General features: G+C 51.9%; 1 protein-coding gene across 10 annotated transcripts in view; it reads right to left on the minus strand.

Annotated features, from left to right (window-relative positions):
• Nucleotides 1–18,595, minus strand: part of GRAMD1B (GRAM domain containing 1B) — a 181,688-nt gene that overhangs the window by 12,189 nt on the left and 150,904 nt on the right. For all 10 annotated transcript variants that reach the window (XM_041772301.1, XM_041772300.1, XM_041772302.1 and 7 more), the window contains 12 exons: nucleotides 15,742–15,826; nucleotides 15,063–15,166; nucleotides 14,202–14,297; nucleotides 12,395–12,475; nucleotides 9,681–9,796; nucleotides 7,763–7,919; nucleotides 6,438–6,627; nucleotides 4,529–4,672; nucleotides 3,443–3,561; nucleotides 3,152–3,294; nucleotides 1,670–1,773; nucleotides 850–1,053 (listed from right to left, as the gene is read on the minus strand). In XM_041772301.1, the coding sequence (XP_041628235.1) occupies nucleotides 850–1,053; nucleotides 1,670–1,773; nucleotides 3,152–3,294; nucleotides 3,443–3,561; nucleotides 4,529–4,672; nucleotides 6,438–6,627; nucleotides 7,763–7,919; nucleotides 9,681–9,796; nucleotides 12,395–12,475; nucleotides 14,202–14,297; nucleotides 15,063–15,166; nucleotides 15,742–15,826 (1,543 nt within the window). The remainder of the gene's footprint in view (nucleotides 1–849; nucleotides 1,054–1,669; nucleotides 1,774–3,151; nucleotides 3,295–3,442; nucleotides 3,562–4,528; nucleotides 4,673–6,437; nucleotides 6,628–7,762; nucleotides 7,920–9,680; nucleotides 9,797–12,394; nucleotides 12,476–14,201; nucleotides 14,298–15,062; nucleotides 15,167–15,741; nucleotides 15,827–18,595) is intronic.

Here is an 18,595-nt window from a genome sequence, read left to right on the forward strand (position 1 = left end):
ATTCAGGTCCAAACCAACTGGAAACTCCATGGCCTTATGAGGCCAGGACATGCCAGGGCAGGACAAAGGGCTCTGCAGTGGAGCTGTGGCACACGCAACCACACAGGGGCTGGGACCAGAGTCAGCCTTCAGCTCAGCGTCACCCATAACCAGTGACGTGATGCTGATGAGTCTCAACTCCTCTCGGAGAGTCGGTTTATTCACACACCATGCTAGTCAGAAATCCTATATGTAAGGGAGTGCTCTGGTTGAGGCTGACGGGGTTAGACCCAGAAGGCTGGCACCCTCCTCTCCTGTGCCCCTCCCAAGGAACACCAGGGTGTGCAAATCATGGCCTGAAAAATACTGGATCAGTGGTTTTTTGAGGCCTCTTATGGCTACAGGTCACCATGTCTGAATGAAGACACGAGGTTGTGCATGGTTGGATGCGAAGAAGAAGACCTGTCAAGGGAGTCCTTTGCCTGCGATGGCAGGTCCTGGGTGGGCCTGTGGGGGCCAGGTGAGAGGGGCTGCCTCGGACTCCCTGACATTTGTGTTGGGAGGTCATCTCTGGCCTGAGCTGTGGTTGCTCCCTGGTGCATTTGCCAAAAACTTGGAAGCTGCTCATTTGAGTCCATCAGGACGGACCTGGGAACTTCTGTTCAGCAGACACTGAGGAACTTGAGTCCCTTTAGTAAAGGGCAAAGCGAACTAGGTGGAGAATCGGGAGGCTGCATAAGGATTTAGGTGCAAACTATATCCGATCTATACCCAAAGATGCGAGATGAGAGCGTATGTGTGTCTTTGCACGGGCACGCAGCTCTAGCCCGGGGCCCTAAGCCATGCCGTCCATTCCCAGCTGGCACACACCTGCCACGTGTTTGATCCTGTGGCCCACATCTTCATCAGTGGGTGTGGTGACAGGGCTCATCACCTCTTCCAGGTGCGGCACCCGCAGGTGGGCATGGGGACGCTTCCTCCTCCGTACCGTCGGGGCCTTGCTGGTCTTCTCTTTGGGGGACTGTCTGTGCATCTCAGCCAGGTAGGTGCTCTCCGTTTTGGTCAGCTCACTCTCTGCATGAGATAAAAGGCCATCCGTCTCTACCTCCAGCTTGGCGCACTGGCCTCTGGAAACAACTGTTTACTCCTAGAGCTCAGCCCTCTCTAATAAGAGAACCGTCTTCCCACACTGTGCGCTGGGATGCTGCCTGGGAGAACACGGGCCCCTAAGGGACGGCCACAAGCCTCAGGAAGTACCACTGGGATCCACTGGGATGCAGCCCCACCCAAACCCCTCTCCTGGGCTGCTCAACATTGTACAGAGACACAGGTTCCCAACATCTGCACCTCACATAGACAGTTTGGGGCACATCACATTCCCAAATGGATGCATTCACAGGCTCTTCCTTTCCATAAGTGTATTACCACCGGTGTGACGAGATGTGACATCCTATGGGGGGGGGAGGTCACAGGTCCCATAGTAGTTACATGCAAAGCCTCTTGGAAAACACATAGTTCCACAGACATGCCAAATTCTGTATCCATTCCTGGGGTCGCCGTAGGGATCTGACCCCCACCATCTCGATCTGACCCCCACTTCTGTGCTTCCCACTCCCCTGAACGGCAGCCGCTGAGCAGCTGAGCCGGGGTCTGCAGTTCAACCAGCGCCAATGGCTCAGCCCTTCCTCACCGAGGTGGCGGAAGTAGTCCTCCAGCCCACTCCAGAAGTTCTTCTCGATGAACGTTTTCACTAAGCCCCAGGGCTGTTTTCGATAGCGCAGCTCCGTGGAGACCCTGCAGGACAAGCCAGGCACGGGTCAGCCTTTCCCCGGCAGACCCTCCGCTGCTGGGAAAGGGGTTTAAGTGCAAAGCAGCATCACATCGGTGCTGCACTTGGCGAGGTGAGAAGCCCCTTCACGCCACAGCTGCTAGGCCAGCCGATCTCCCCCGGCCACCTTCAGAGGCCAGCGGAATCAGCGGGTTGATCCTTATTTTATTATTTTCAAAAAAGATTTTATTTACTTATTCATGAGAGACACACAGAGAGTCAGAGACACAGACAGAGGGAGAAGCAGGCTCCTTGCAGGGAGCCTGAAGTGGGACTCGATCCCGGGACCCCAGGGTCATGCCGAAGGCAGGCACTAAACCACTGAGCCCCGCAGGCGCCTCTGAGTGAGAAAATGGGAGTTCTAGAACAGTCCAGACCAGAGAGGGGCTAACAAACAGGGTTCCTGACTCCAGACCCATAGTTCTTTCATGAGGCCACGCCGCCTTCTCCGGATGGTGCCAAGCGGCCGGCCAGCCACGGGGGTCCTTCGTCTCTTCTGCAGAGACTTACAAGTCCCAACCAGGCTCTAAGGCTCTGTCACTCCGACCTTTAGGAGAGTGACTGGCTGCCGGCCCTGGCTCCTGCCTCTCCGCACCACCGAGACCTTGCCAGCTCTTGCTTTTTTCCAGGCATTCCCTCTCCCAGTCACAGGTCCCTCTGCTGCCCACGCTGCTCACACCCCAGCCCCATCCCCTCTTCCTGTGTCACGGCTGCTCCCAGGGTATGCTCCCCTTTTGAAGGCTGCCTGGCCCTCTCCCCGGGGGTGTGTCTCCTCAGGGACAGCAGGGCCTGACCTGGGCATGCAAATGCTTCTGAGTCACCTCACCCCCACTCTGCCCAGCAAGCATTCATGGGATCGCGGGCAGGCGCCTTTCTGTAGAGGCTTATCTGAGGTCAGTAAGCTGCCTCTGCGTGAACTGGACAGAAATTAGAACTGGTCTAATCAGGAGACTCTCCAAAGAAGCTGGAAGTGAGAAGCCCAGACCCTGTGCGGGGAAGGATGGTGGAGGCAAGAGGGAGGAGAGGGGAGGGAGGGAAGTGAAGGGAGGAAGGAGGGAGTGAGGGAAGCGTAGATAGTCAGAGACCAGCACAGGCACCAAAACTAAATAAATAAATTAAAAAAAAAAATATATATATATATATTAAAGAATACGAAAAAAAAATAAAGAATACGATGAGAATAATGCAGGCCTTTCTGAGACGTAGGTGGTTCAGAGCTTCTTGATTCCCGACAGGCCTCTCTGTAGCCTTTCACCAAACCCCCGTTCTATTGCGACCCCATGAGCAAGGACACCCACGCCCACCAGGAACACCCTGGGAACCCACGCAGCCCTGATGCCACACCTGAGTCGACTCTTGTTCCGAGCCACGCGGGTGAGAGTGTAGCGGTTGATGGTGTAGAAGTAGTCGTGGTAGGGCACGTCGTGCGTGAGGACCTCGGCGTCTATCACGTAACATTCACTCTCTTGGCTCGCCTTGTACATGGTCTGTGGGGAGAAGGGTCCGTGGCACAAAACACAAGAGAAGCAGGACAGGAAAGGCACCACCCTCGCTCCACTCCCCACGCTCCCCCGCCGTGTGCGTGCAGGGCCCCGACGCTCCTGCCACTCGTCCAGGCCCCTGCCCTTGACTCACCTGCGTCTCCCTGACAGTGGCAGTTTTAGGGGCCAGAGGGTTGGTAAGGGTGATGGTGTAGAGGATCACTCGGCTCTGGTTTCCATTCTCTTCCTTCTTCCATGGATGGAAGATGATATCTGAGGGTGGGGAAGAGTCCCGGAATGAGGGAGGGAAAGAGGCATGCCCTGGCCACGTCTGAATCTCCCCTCCAAGTGAACTCTTGACTGTACCGATTGCCGCCTGGCCCCCAAAAGGAAGCAAATGGGAGCCCGAGGGCCCAGGGAGGAGGGTGGGAGGCACAGGGAGTGAAAGCAGAAAGAGGCTCATTGTGGCATTGCCGAAATTCTACACAGGCCTCCAGAATGCTGATTGTTCCCGGGGCAGGGACAGGCGGTCTCGGGGCCACCTGCGGGGGTGCTGGCAACACTGGAGTCACTGTGACGAGGGCCCGGGATCCTTGGGAACAAGCCCTCTCCCCTGAGGCGTGCCCTCCCGGTGCCCTCAGCCGCCCTCTCCTCCTGACAGAGGGCGACGCTGATGTCAAATGCCCTTGCACAGCGTCGGATGCCCAGCGGCTCTGCTAGGCCAGAGCCTCAGTCCATGCGTGGGGCAGAGCCAGGGCAAGGGGAGGAGACAGGGGCACGCAGGTACGAGGAGGGCCGTGCAGAGTCCTGGATGGGAGTCCTGGCTCGGGCCCTACAGAGGTGCACGGCCCTGGGCAAGTAAGAAAGGCCAGAGTTCTGGCTTCATGGGTACCCCGAGGCCCGCAATGCTCGCACATCCAGCAGATCCGGGTTACACAAGATGATGTAATGCGCTCGGGAGGCCATGGGGGCTGAGCAGTAAGGGTTTGAGGCTACTCTTTGCTACACGGTGAGTCCTGGGAGGGCGACTCGTTGGTGAGCCTTTGGGGCCTGGTGCACAGTGGGCGAGCGTAAGGCTGAGCCCTGGGGGAAGGAGTAGTGAGCAGGGCCCTGGCACGGGGCTGGAAAGAGGGAGTCCCAGGGCCATGGGGGGTGGGGGTGGGGGGGGACTTGGCGAGAAGAGGAAAAGGGGTGGCCTGAAAGGGAAGGGACGGGAGGTGCTGGCCCTGGAAAAACTGACCGGAGAAGCGCCGCTGCTCCATGAAGTCCCGCTGGAAGGGCGAGTCGGTGAACAGCAGGTCGTAGAGCTTATCCACGCTGAAGTTGAAGACCTCATTCACGTACTGCCGGCCACTCAGGTCCTCATAGAAGGCCTGGACCTCCCCTGCACAGAAGAGGACGAGGAAGTAGAGAGTGGGGGCGGAGGGGCGAGTGGCCCCAAGGACACCCCCAGAGCACTTATGCAGCATCGGCCACCAAGGGTCAAGGGCGGCCAGAGTGGGTAGTGGCTCGTGACTGTGCATGTGTCCAACTCCTCTGTCGCTGATGTGCACACAACTCACTGGCGTTCTCTTCATCTCTCCTTTCCAGAGACTATGGGAACATACTATTTGCTTTTACATTTTCAAGCCTTCCTAATTAAGCTGATCTTAGACTAAAATTTCAATAAAGGATTATTTCCTGAGCTTCCCTGCACCCAGACACTTCTGTTATCCAGAGCCTATAAGTTAAGCACAACTGACAACACACGGCATTGCAACCTCGGCACAGGTGCATCAAAGGGACACGGGTTCATCTGTAACTACCTCTTCATATAAAAAAAGCTTCTGGGGCGCCTAGGTGGCTCAGTGGGTCAAGCCTCTGCCTTCGGCTCAGGTCATGCTCTCAGGGTCCTGGGATCCAGCCCTGTGTCGGTCTCCCTGCTCAGAAGGAGACCTGCTTCTCCCTCTCTTTCTGCCTGCCACTCCCCATGCTTGTATGTGTTCCCTCTGTCAAATGTATAAATAAAATCTTTAAAAATTTTTAAAAAATAAAATAAAAGCTTCTAAGGCTGGGCTGGACTGTAGGGCCGTGATCTAACCACACAAGGTCTGCTCCTCTTCCCTAAGGCAGCCTGTTTCCCCCAAGATTACAATGCTTGTCACTTTTCTCAGGTTTCTACCTGCTCTCGGAGAACGTGCCTGTGTGCTGCTAAAGTCCCAGCACTCCTCCCAAGCCCTCGGCACCCCATAGTCCCTAATTACTCCACCTACGGAGGCTGGCATGTGGTCTCAGGCAAGATGCTGACATTCCTGGAGCCCCTGTGGCTCAGAAACATTGTAGGCGGCTGGTAACTGTACAGGATAAACACTATGTGAGCACAGTGGGGGAACAGTCACGTCTAAGTGAATGGCACCCCTGTTGTTGTGCAGTACCCAACCTGTGCAATCCTTTGCACTGGCCCTGTGTCCTAGATGGGAGTGGGGAAGACTTTCCAGGGGACCACAGGAGAAACTGTCCACAGATGTTTCAATGAGCACCATCTACATACAGGCGCTGGTCCTAGCCTTCCATCAAGTCACTGGATCAACCCATTTCATGAATACCGACAACAAGGCCTCTCGGCCCCGGAATGCCAGAGGCAGCACATTCCCAAGGTCCTAGAAGCTAACCCGATGCAGGAGTGAAGTAAGATACGCTACCTAGAAATACGAGAGAGAAGGGCAGATTGCAGAGTCCAAGTGACCCAGCAAGACCTTTTCTTGCAGCCTGGAGGTCTGAAAACCCAACACTGGAGTCACTGAAGCGAGCTTCTATTAAAATCGCATTATTCCTGGGAAACAGCTGACTGGCACTTTCCTGTGGCATATGAACACTGCCTTGCCTTGCATCTCCCCGAGGAACAGAGCCGGGACCAACAGGCAGGTACGTTTAGTGACGAGACTGGGTGGCAGGATAAAGTGATCCATCGAGTAAAGACAGACAAGTATGGGATGATAAGGATCCTGCGGGGACTATCTGGAAAAATGTGTGTCTGCCAATGACAAATAAACCCACCCTTCCACCAAGAAACCCAGAGACTGGCTCCAGCCTCCCTACAGGGACATCCTGTTGGCCTTCAAAATGGAGAGAGGCAAGGCCGCCCCGCACACCCAGTTTCAAACGCCCACCTTCATCGTGGGTGTCAGAAGAGTCACTAAGCTCAGTGGGAATGTCCTCATTGTCATTGAAGTCCAGCGAAGGGGAGGTCACAGGCGCGACAATCTCAATCTTCTCTCCAATGATGTTGTCAATGGCAAGCTCCTTCTCCAGCGACCCATCGCCCTCCAGCACCTCCTCCTCCAGGGGCAGGCCGTCGAACTGGGGTGGAGACAGAGCAGTCACCCAACAGGTGCCACCTGCTTCCGGTCTCCTCTCTGAAGGGAGATTAGGGACCTGGCCTTGGGTACCCTCCCGTTCACAACATAGCTGCTCAGGAGCTGGGCCGGAGCCGTGGGCTCCAGTGTTTTCCCCAGCTCTGCCATGGAAGACAGAACACAGCAGAAGGTTCCTTGTCCTGCTCACCATCACAGAGCACACAGAAGCCTGGGCAGGGAGCAGGGTTAGCCCTCTCGGTCTCCGCTCCCTTCCTGGAGCTACTCACCCACCATGCTACATGTCAGCCTGCCTCTCACTAGCACTCGCCTGCCAAGACGCTCCACAGCTTCATAAACATTTTTTAATTCATTCTCCCCTTAGCCCCAGAAGGAAATAGATACCAGCCTTTATGTTTGTAAGATAGCCTCAGAGATGGAAAATGGAGAGATCAGGACCAGGTAAATGATGTTTTCATTCTAAGGCCAGGTGGTCTGACCCCCCCACCCAAGCCACTGGAATATGAGGCTCCCCTTTCCAGGGAGCCCACCCATTCTTCAACCTGCCAGCGCACACCTGACACTTCCTTCACCAAGCTTCCTTCCATCCCCTCTGTAACCAAGTGTCAGAGAACAAAGACCTTTCTTGACACATTTTGTGAAGTCTTTTGTGAAGTCTAGTGCAGCAGTATACTAAATCGGGAGTGTATGTACTGGAAACTCAAAAACTAATTGTTGAATGAGGGAACAGATGACAGGTCCATAGTCCTAGAGTCACATATGATTTTGACTTCAGATCAAGGCAGTTTAAAAAAACAAACAAACAAATCCAAACACCTGGGATAGTTCCCCACTGAGGGGCTGATCAGGAGCCGTCCACCAAGAGCAAAGCTCACACAATAGAGCGTGTGATGGTTTTCATCGGCTCGGAAGCCAAACAAAATCTTGCATCCAAGGCACTGAGAACCCGACTCTGGGTCCTGGGACCTCGCCATCAGAACAGAGAGCCCATCGTCTCCAGGATGCCTCCTTGGCTAAGCCGACCACAGTGTAACCACCCTCCCTTCTATCCGGTCCCCAGGCCAGGGTCCTGCGGAGTTAGCTCAGCTAGGAAACGCTGACCACAGTCTAATTGCCCATACCGAGACGGGGGCTTCGCTGCTTCCTGTGGAGGTCAGTGTGCTGTTGGTGATGGATTTCTTGGGTAGCTGGGGACTGGCATCTGGCTTGGTCTCGATGCTGCTTTTGGATGAGCTGTCATTCACTTCATTTTCTTCCACGGGGATCTCCTCACAGTAGCTGAGAGAAGACACCACGCATCCCCGTTAACCTCAGTGGCCAGGACCACCGACTATTCTAAGGACCTCAGGTCTCTCTATCCATCCCAAACTATGGGCTTTCTTGCTTCTTTGCTTTGTAGATGACCTTCCTCTGGACACCATCCCCCTGGCTACACTGCTCTCCTGAAACCTCCTCCCGACCTTGCACTCCCCTCCCGTGTACGATTTCTGCCTCCAAAGTCACTTTTTCTATGCACTCTCCTTTAACCCTATCCAAACTATGACCATTATGTGTCTTAAACTATCTTTATTCCACTGGCATTTCAGCCCATCCCAAGCGGACCACTGACAGAAACACTTGGGCTCTGAGCATACATTTTATTTCCCACACAGTGATGAGGACGAGACTCTGCACCAGCGTGGTTTGGTGATAATGCCCAATTTCTGGATCCTAACTAGTGAGCTTCTTTGTCTGGGACACCTGAAAGGGAACCCTCCCCGAGATAAAGGTGAACGCCCTTCTAGGGACACTTCAGGGATGTCACTGTGGCCTCTCCCAAGGGAGAAACCATCCCTGTCATCAACATCTGACTTACACTTTACCTTTGACCCCACCTGGATACATGACAGCTCTGAGTAACCCATTACAGGCCTCCTAAAGATAATCATACAGATATTCACAGAGATTAAGAGATTCCTTCCACACACCACCACCGAGCCTCCACCCACCTCCCCACCTCGAACATGCTAGAATGGCTCCAAGATCCCATCTTTCTCAACCCATCAACAGCACAAGATACAGTGATGCTTCCTTCTCCTAAAGCTTCCTTCCCTTGGCTTCGAGATGCGAGCTCTCCCTGTGTTCCTCCAACCTGGCTGCTTGTTCTTTCAGAATTTCTTTTGCTGCTTCTTCCTTTTGTTGAGTGCTCCTAGGCCGGCCTTGAACTTCTTCCCATGTTCATCCAGCCACTTGATGGTTTCAGCTAATCTCATGGCTGTCCCCTCATAATGCCCAAATTGATATCCCTAACCCAGCATTCCTTGGTAAATGTCACACTCACATACAAAAATGTCTGTGCGACATCTCCACTTGGCCAGCAGTCATCTCAAACCTAACTTGATTGATCCTCCCCCAAAGTCTGGTCTATAATACTGTCCATCTCGGTTTGGAACAGCTCCAGCCTTCCGGTTGGTAAATCCAAGAAAACCTTAAAGCCATCTTTGGTTCTTTTCCAATCTGTCAGCAAATCCTTCAAAATATACCTGCTTCCGCTTTCAAAATGTATTCACCAACTAACTGCTTATTGCCATTTCTACTGCTACCCTCCTGGCCCAAACCACCTTCACCTCTCATCTAAACGATCTAAATTATTCAATAGCCTCTTAGCCCGTCTGCCCCTGTTCCTCCCTGGTATATCTATTTTCAATCCAGGAGCCAGAGTGAGCCTGTTAAAATGTTAAGTCAGATCTTATCAATTACCAACTCAAAAGCCTTCCTAGGGCTTCCCAGCCCACTCTGAGTAAAATCCAATCATTGCACTGGCCGAAGGGTCCTCAGAATGTGGCCTTGGCCTCCTCACCTCTTTCTGCCTGCCCTTTGTTCATTCTGCCCAGTCACCCACTTGCTATTCCTTCTGCCTAGGAGGGTCTCCCCAGAGGTACCCTCACTTCCTTTGTGGACTCACTTAGACATGGTTCCCCAGTGAGGCTGTCACCCCTCCACCCATCCCAGCCCCTCTTGGGAGAAGCTCCCTGGGCAGCTGCCCTTAGTCTTGCTCACCCCATCGTGTTGAAGTCGTCATCAGGGGGCACGTAGTCCTCATCGTCACTGGTAAGGCCCAATTCATTCCCATAACACTGGTGGACAAAGTGCCAGAGCTCCTTGGGACACAGGGGCTGCAGGGGACAACAGAGCGACTCTGACCCTTCCTTCCTCGGGAACTCACTCTACCCAGGGGCACTGAGTTGAGCTGGACTCCCCTGGGGGCAGGAGAAGCCCTTCCACCTCTCCAGCCCAGTGGAAGTGGCTTCCACTCTCCCTTGCCTGAACTAAGAAGAGAGCAGTGCCTCCTCCACTCCCTCCTCCCTCCTCTCAGGATCACAGTGAAGACGCCCATCCTTCACCTAAAAATATAGCTTTCAGCAAAGCCAGGAACCTGGCCCTGTTCCCACAGCTCAGGTTTGCATAATGGGATCAGCTGACCCCTTAAGGATGGTTAACTATCCATCTTTGCTCCTACAGATAAGGTCAAGCATTGAGCATGATAAATCCATGTTACTCTTGGAGCCAAGGTGATCCCAGGGCTTCTGATTTGGACTTGATGCCTTGAGCCAGTCTCCTGGACCCACATTAATCTCCCAATACTAACAGTGGCCACTCCATAGTTGGGACAGTTCCCGTGGCTTAGAAAGAAGCCTATGTTCTCAGAATTTCAAGGGCCTTAAAGATCATCACAACCAACCCTCTCTTGGCTACCTGAATACTTCCTTCTTTATTCTCCAACAGAATCAGTTTGCCTACAGTGGTATGGACTAGTTCCAGTTTCTTATTTCCCAGGGTATCTACACGCCCTCCCCAAAAGCACTGTCCTGAGAAAAGTGAGCTTTTGTGGTTTGGATTTTTGGGAAAGGGGCAACAGAACGTGGAAGAGGGATGCCTGGTGGGAACATGCATGAGCTGTAAATTGGAAGGAGGAACAGAAGGTGACGGTGCGGCCAGTATGTGAAAAAGAGGGCAAAAGCTAGAGAAAACCAGAAGGCATCGAAACACAAAGAAGCATTTTAAATCAAACGTCAAGAATGTTTCCCATCAATAGATCTGATAAGGGATATGAGAATTTCCGAGCCCATCCTCCCAAGGCGTGGTTTAGGAAGCAGGCAGTGCCAGGATGCCATAAGCCAGGGCTCTGGTTTTGTGACTGAGAAGTGCCCAAAATGGCAGAGTCAAGGGTGCCCTCTGAGCCGGCAGGTGCTGGCCCTCACCGAGCCAGTGGGAGGCATCGTCTTCTCTTCCCTCGGGCCCTCCTGCCTCCTAGCCCTGGCCCTTATGTAGACCATTCACCCCACCTGGGACACACATCTGCCTCACTGCCCCACCACGTCCTCCCCTTTGTCACAATTCCCCTGCTGTGTGTGTCCTTCTCTGACCAATCCACCTGGCTTGGCTTGTCTGCCTACAACCGGGACAAGGACAATCAGCAGACATCATCTACCTTGTGGGAGTGTCTGCGAACCATGTGGGCGACGCTCTGTCTTATTCAGAAATGACAGTGGTTGTGAACTCAAGATCCAAACTTCCCAGTGGAGGTTCAAGCATATGATCATTTTACTACTATTAATGGCTCATCAGGGCTGCAGATCTCAGCTCAAATTAGTTACCTGGATTTGTGCCAGGGCTCTAGGCCTTCAGGTTAGAAGAAATTCTAAATAATAAATTCTGCTCCATTTACTTTAGGTTGTTTTGGAGTCAAGGTATGTATGTACATGTGTGTCATATATATGTAATATAATTATAACCGCATAACTTTTCTATTACACCTCTTTTCCTGGTTTGGGGGCTGTTTCTCAACATCCCTCAGTATCAGAGCGGGAGTTCTCTAAGGAATGCAGCTGTGATATCGCCAATATCTGTGCCCCCTCACAGTCCTTCGGATACTGGAGAAGTCAAATTGGTATCTGTATAAACTCTATTATCCTATTTGCTAGATTTCTGATGCACTGGCATCTGAGGCCTCGTGGACTGGGGAGTGAATGCCCACCCCGGGATTAGCTAATTCCAGGAGACAGAAAACAACTCACCCAGAAGTGCACCTTTTATATATAACCGGCCGATCCAAAGCCTAGACCCTCAACCACCCTCTTTCCCAGATCCTTACAGTCCGGGCCAACGTCACCCAGTCTCAGGTACCCCAGGGACAGGCAACCAGAGACGGTCTCTATATCCCGAAGCCTGATGGGATTATTTGAGCTGGCCAATCCTAAACCTGGCTGGCCTGCTTGCCCGGCCTCGCCCATTCCTTCCTGCAAAAAAACACAATCAAAGCTCTTGCCCGTGATTTCCCCTTGCTCTCTCTGCCTCCTGACTGACCCTGGCCGCCTTCACTTCCCATGTGTTTCTGAGGTTGTGACCTGCCTCTCTGCCGCTATGAAACTGCGAGTATAAACACCGATTCCTTCCTGACGGTCCTTTCCACCTCCGTGGGTCTCACCGACCTGGTGAAAGCAAACCCTGGTATGTTTTAGAACGGTGGAGCTGAAACTGCCCAAAGTCGACAAGGGCAGCAATGAGGCTGTTCACACACCGCCACCAGGAGGAGAATACGTGACTCGAAGCACATCTGGGGACTTCCAGAACCTTGAGGACACGTGGGCTGCTCTGGAGCTAGCCCACGTCACAGTGAAAGCATGCTCTCCATGGGGCCCTCACCCTAGGGGAAAGAATGTTCTAGATCAATGTGTGCCCTGAGGCCCAAGGAAGGGATGGGCAGCACTTACCTTTTCAAGGAGTGCATTTTGCCAGAGTCGGAACATCATCATATACGTCCTATCCCGGGCCCCAAACGAAGTGAAAAAGTGCTAGATCGGAAGAGAACACAGCAAGAGGTGCCTGGTAAGACTCACACGCTAAGGGAGGGAGATAGGGCTCTTTGTTCTTCTAAGAAAAGCTACTGACTTCATCCCCAAATATTACGGACTCAGTTGTCTGTGACCATGATGCCAAGGTACTCTAGTGATGGGGACTGGTCCACGGGGCCCAGGTACCTGGCACCTCCAGGTCCCCACTGCCACTAACTCCTGCAGGATTCACCCCTGCTTTCCACGGTGCTTCTCCCTCTGTGGAGGTTTCCTCTCCATAAAGCAATTTCCTTCACCACTGACTACAACCGGGTTAAGCGGTGAGCTGTGAGCTAGCCCTTTGGGATGGAGAAGACAAACCCACTACCCCACTCAGCCTCTCATCTGCTAATTTGACAAATACTTGACTGTCTGGGATACGATTTTACAGCAGTCACCACAGAGACTCCTCTTTACTGTGCCTTACACATTAGTGGGGACCCTTTATAACACGCAGGAAGGAAATGGTGGGAAACCAGATTTTACTGAACACGATCCAAGGGCTTCACGAGTGCTGCTGCTTCATTTAAACCACATGAAGGGATCCCTGGGTGGCGCAGCGGTTTGGCGCCTGCCTTTGGCCCAGGGCGCAATCCTGGAGACCCGGGATCGAATCCCACATCGGGCTCCCGGTGCATGGAGCCTGCTTCTCCCTCTGCCTGTGTCTCTGCCTCTCTCTCTCTCTCTCTGTGTGACTATCATAAATAAATAAAAAATTAAAAAAAAAAAAAAAAAAAAAACCCACATGAAAAGGGATCCCTGGGTGGTGCAACGGTTTGGCGTCTGCCTTTGGCCCAGGGCGCGATCCCGGAGACCCGGGATCGAATCCCACATAGGGCTCCCGGTGCATGGAGCCTGCTTCTCCCTCCGCCTGTGTCTCTGCCTCTCTCTCTCTCTCTCTGTGACTACCGTAAATAAATAAAAATTAAAAAAAAAAAATAAACCACATGAAAACCTTGGAAAATAAACATAACTGCTAACACCTAATGAGAAATAGGCTGGTGGGATTAGGTGACTTCTGTAATCACAAAGCTGATCCGTGTCGGCAACAGAATTCAAACCTAAGACTATCTGAGCCCAAATCTTATGGTTGTTACCACCACTGAACTGCCCGAGTCCAAGGGCTCTGTAGACCTGTGTTCAGCAGAGACCTAGTCCACCCCTAAGCCCCAAAGCTGTCAGTCTCCAGGCTCTGATGAGAGGGAGATGATCCTCGGGTCACATTTCCCCCATGGCGGCATGGACAATCCACTTTCTATCAGACTCTTCATCCCTTCCAATGAGCTATGCTGATACCTAACAACTTACATGTTTGCACAGCACTTCATAATTTACGGTTTTCAAATCTGTGATGTCACTTCAAGCGTCTGTTATAGGAAGGACTAGCTCCATGTTATACATGAGCAAACTCATGTTGAGAGACGTTACACACCACACCCTTGAGACTCAAGTTCAAGTGCTCTGGCTCCAAGTCGAATCTATAGACCTTCCGTACTTGTCCCTGCTCAGACTTGATACACCCTGATCCAATGGAGTTGGTCCCTGCAGTCTGTATCACTTTACCTTCCCCCTCCCCATCATTCAGGCCTGGATCCCACATTCAGGCCACTGAAGGACAGAAATACAGAAGTAGGGGGTCTGGGGCAGTGGGGGGTTGAAGGGCCAAGATTAGACTCCACTCACTTACCTTTTCTGAGTCAGTGCAAACTTGAATGGCATTGGGAATGAGGCGAGCTGTTTTTTCTTTAGTCATGGAGCAGATGTCTTTCAAACGTACAGTCAGCTGGTACCCCCAGAGGGACAGAGAATGGATAATAAGCAAGAAGAGACATTAATTGAGTCGGCAACGGATGTTCACATGGCATCAGTTCCGAGAGAGGAAACCAGACCTCATCTACATATCTCTATACCTGGGAGGGACCCCCCTGCCAGAGACCATCTGGTTTAGGCCCCTACATCACAGAGGCCACAGAGCGAGATGATGGCTGAGCCTCACCTACAGCCCAACAGTGGCTCAGCTGATGTCCAGGGGGCCTTCCTTTTCACATCCACACAGTCCGATTACTGTGCAGAGACCCCATCACTGCTCGCCACTTACAGAAACCCACAACGATGGCACTGGATAAAACCATAAAAGTCACCCATTCTATTTTATAAGATAAGGAGGCAGAGAAAGAACAAAGGACTGGCCTAATGACACACTGCTAACTAGCTGGAGAACCCAGATAATGTACCACCCTGGGCGCCAAGGCCAATGCCCCTTTTACTCAACCATTATACCTTCTGCAGCGACCCCTGCCGAATACTCACTGCATTTGCCAAAAGCAAATGCTCTCTTGCTCTCTTCCACACCCAAGATGGGGTGGGGTGGGGGGCTGCAGGGGAAGAGATGGCAGAGGAGATCTATCCCTCCAGACTTGGGCAATGTGCTTTTAGGAATTATGCAAAGGTGTGGGTAGAGCAGGAAGTCAACAAAAGGGAAGAGTGGGAGCAGCTTGCCCAGTCCTAGCCAAGGGGACAGCCCGGCGAGCAAGCCCCAGGTCTTTACCAGAGTTTCCCAGCGGAAGATGTTGCTGTAGAAGCAGATCCAATTTTCAGAGAGGTAGAGTCGGCCCTGAAGAAGAATGTCTCTTTGGAGTGCACATGAGTAATCTGCGGTAGGATGGGGGACAGAGGAGCTCAGAGACAGGAAAGCATCTTTAGCAAACCTACAAATCAGGCATGCCATCTCTCCCACTGGCCCTGGGGGGAGCCCCACTGCCCACCATGTCCTAGGTGGGTGAGCCACTTGAACTAGTGCCCAAGGAATTCCCTAGCATCTCATGTGATATGAAATACACTGCTACTGTCTAGAGGCAGAGGGATAGATGAGATGGCAGAGAGGCCAAGAAAGTCAGAGGGAGGAAAGGCCAATAAAAGGCAACTAACACCCCTCCCCCATCCAAGTGACTCCAACTCTTCACTCCTGGGTCATCTGCAGAGGTAAGAGTGGCAGTGACTCACTCCAGGTTGGGCTCTCTGCCAAGGTCACCACACACAGCCCAGCCCTAAGCCCTCAACCACTGGGGTCAGTGCTCTGGACATCTCTCCCTGCTCCCAGACAGATGTGCTTCCTTGGCTTGGCTCCTAGGTGTGGAACCTCAAGACAGAAGCAGCCTGAGTGCTGTCCTTGGGACACCCACACTTCCTTCCTGCTCCCTTCCCCGCTCCCAGGTCTCCCGGCTCACCCACAATGAGGCGCTCCGTGTCTGGAAGTTGCTTAAACAGCTTTCTGAAGTCTTCATTTCTCTGCTTGTAAGTTGGGCTTAACACCTGCATGAAAATGAGCAAGGTTAGCAGGATATTCCCAGGTTCTGTGGGGTTGGGGAGGAAGATATAGGAAGAGCACCTGCTTCATGTCCAAAAGGCAAAGATAAGGCTCCGTTCTCCCACAGTGGCCTGGTTAGGCAAAGGGGGGTTGGGTAAGCATGGAAAAACACCATGGAGACAATCTGACACTCTGAAAGGGTTCGTACCCGGTGTCCATCAATGAGAAAACATCAAACATACTAAGCAGGGCCCAGATTATGTCCCAAGAGGAGAAAGGAAGGAGGGACACCTCCAGGGAGCTTCCTGGGACCCACCATGAGATCTGCTGCTGTCCTGCCTTCTGCTGGCAGGAAGTACCACCCTGACACCCCACAGGGCTCCCCTAGCCCCACAACCGGACCCAGAATATGATGGTACTCAGCGCACCCTTTGGAAGCAGTGGTCATCAAGACTGGCAGTAATGTAAGAATCAGCTATATAAGAAATAAGAAACTCATGAGTGGAAAAAAAATCGTAAAATTTAAGATTACTACGTTGTTTTATGTCCATTCTATCTCAGTAAAATGGGGTAGGGGGGCATAAGAACTATACTTTGCCAAGAATGAATTTTTAAAAATCATAAAACTAGTCCTAGAATAAGCACACAAGTAGAGAATTTAAAAGCCTATCTGGTAACTAGAGGCACCCAACCTTCACTCCCTCTCCACCCTTTACAAGATTATCTAATCCAATCCTTACATTATTAATGAAGAAACGAAGGCCAGAGAGGAGACCCCTGCCCAAGATCCCCTAAGCTGGTCAGTGGCAAATTTCTGGATCCCTGGTCCTGTGCTCACCTCTCACCACTCCCTGTGCCACCAGATGACCCTGTGCCCACTTAGCTTTTTGGGTGCCTCCATGGAGACCCATACCTGTAAACTTCCTTAGCAAATCCTTCTTGGAAATGCCATCAGCCAGCGGAATAGACAAGAATCCTGATCTTTCCAAGCTTACAGTCTTAAAATGAAAAAAAAAAAAAAGAAGTATAGCCTGTGGATGAAAGGCACCCACGGATGATTCATGAAGACCAGTGCACAACCCAGGAAGGGGCACGCATCACAACAGAGAAACATCTGTACTCCACCCAGGCGTCACTGACCGACCTACTCATGCCGGGAGCACACGTTTGCAGACTTGTTCTGGTGATGGTGACAGATAGGTCTTGGCCATCTCCACTCATTTTCCTGGGAATCCACTGGCGGATTCGATCCAATGCGGCGACAGTGAGATGCACTTTAGACTGTTCATTTTTGGCTTTCTGCAAAGCTAGCTGGCCCCGGGGCAAGCTCGGGCTGTGGCGTGACCACGTTCAGAGTACACGCTTGACTACCTGAGCTCAGTGGCCCGATGGCTTTTGTGCTAGAGGAGTATTTCAGGAAGTTGGAGGAGGAGAGAGAATGGTGTGTCTTCAGTTTGGGGAAGTATTTCCAGAGACAGAGCGAGGACAGTGCTTTCAGCTACTCTGTCTACAGTTTATTTGAATTTTAAACTTCTGTTTTGGCTTGTTTATAAAATGAGCTATATTTATAATAGTTGATGCCCTGCTACCTTTCCCAAGCCACGCTACACTGTAGAATCCCAAACTTCAAAGATCACCTGCCATATGTTTAAACCAAGTATTAGGGCCCCCATGAATGAATATCCAGAAGCCAACCTATCCTCTGGCTTCTATGGCTACAAAAGACCTCCAGATACTACCTACACTCCTGTGGCTCATGTTAGTTCCAAACCAACACGGACATATCCAATCTGACTGGCGCCCCGGCCTTGCAGGACAGAGCCCACACATTGAAAACCTTTGCATGACCACCTGATCATCAGTAAGTTCCTAACTATGTCTAACTGACCTTCTAGAGCTACAGCTGAGCTAACGTGAAATAAGTTATCGCCACACGCCATGCATTGCCGTTAGCCCTTCACGTACATCATTTCATTGAGCCACAGACTGTTTTTATTATCCCGTTTTACACCCGACGGAGTTGAGGCAGAGAGGTTAAGCAACTTGTCCAAAGTATGTGGACACTAAGTGGGAGAGGAGAGCATGAACCAAGGCAGTCTGACCCGGAGCCCCTGGTCCCAAGAAGGAAATAACAGGGGTATCCCAGCAGAGCACACGCTCTTGGGGAAGAGATGTTCACTTACTCTGGGGCCCCCACTAGTCTTTCATGCCCACAAGTGGGTCTCTTTTCCCCAGGGTAGGTGGTAATAAAGCCTGTTTTTCAAGACGACAGAGTTTTAGAAATTGGTTGTAGAACAGTGCAAATGCACTCTTAAGGCCTCTGAGCTGAGAAATACTTAAAAATACTTAAGATGGTAAGTTTTATGTTCTTTATCACAATGACATTTCTTTAAAAAATGTATCACTGAGGTAGGCCTACATAGTTACATAGAGCCACTGGCCGCCTGAGGACAGCCCACCAGATGGCCCCAAGCCCCCTGCAGGGGTAACCGGGCATCAGGCATCCAATTCTCTGAAGCCTCCAATTTCTTTCTTTACTTTTTTTTTTAAGATTTTTTTTTTTTTTTTTAAGATTCATGAGAGACACAGAGAGAGGCAGAGACATAAGCAGAAGGAGAAGGAGGCTCCCTGCGAGGAGCCTGATGAGGGACTCGATCCCAGGACCCTTGGATCATGACCTGAGCCTAACCACTGTGCCATCCAGGTGCCCCTCCTCCAATTTCTAATGTGCTTTTTGCACATGGCCACTCTCACATCCTCTCTCATCTTCACCA

This window comes from Vulpes lagopus, chromosome 10, assembly GCF_018345385.1.
Source record: "Vulpes lagopus strain Blue_001 chromosome 10, ASM1834538v1, whole genome shotgun sequence".
NCBI lineage: Eukaryota > Metazoa > Chordata > Mammalia > Carnivora > Canidae > Vulpes > Vulpes lagopus.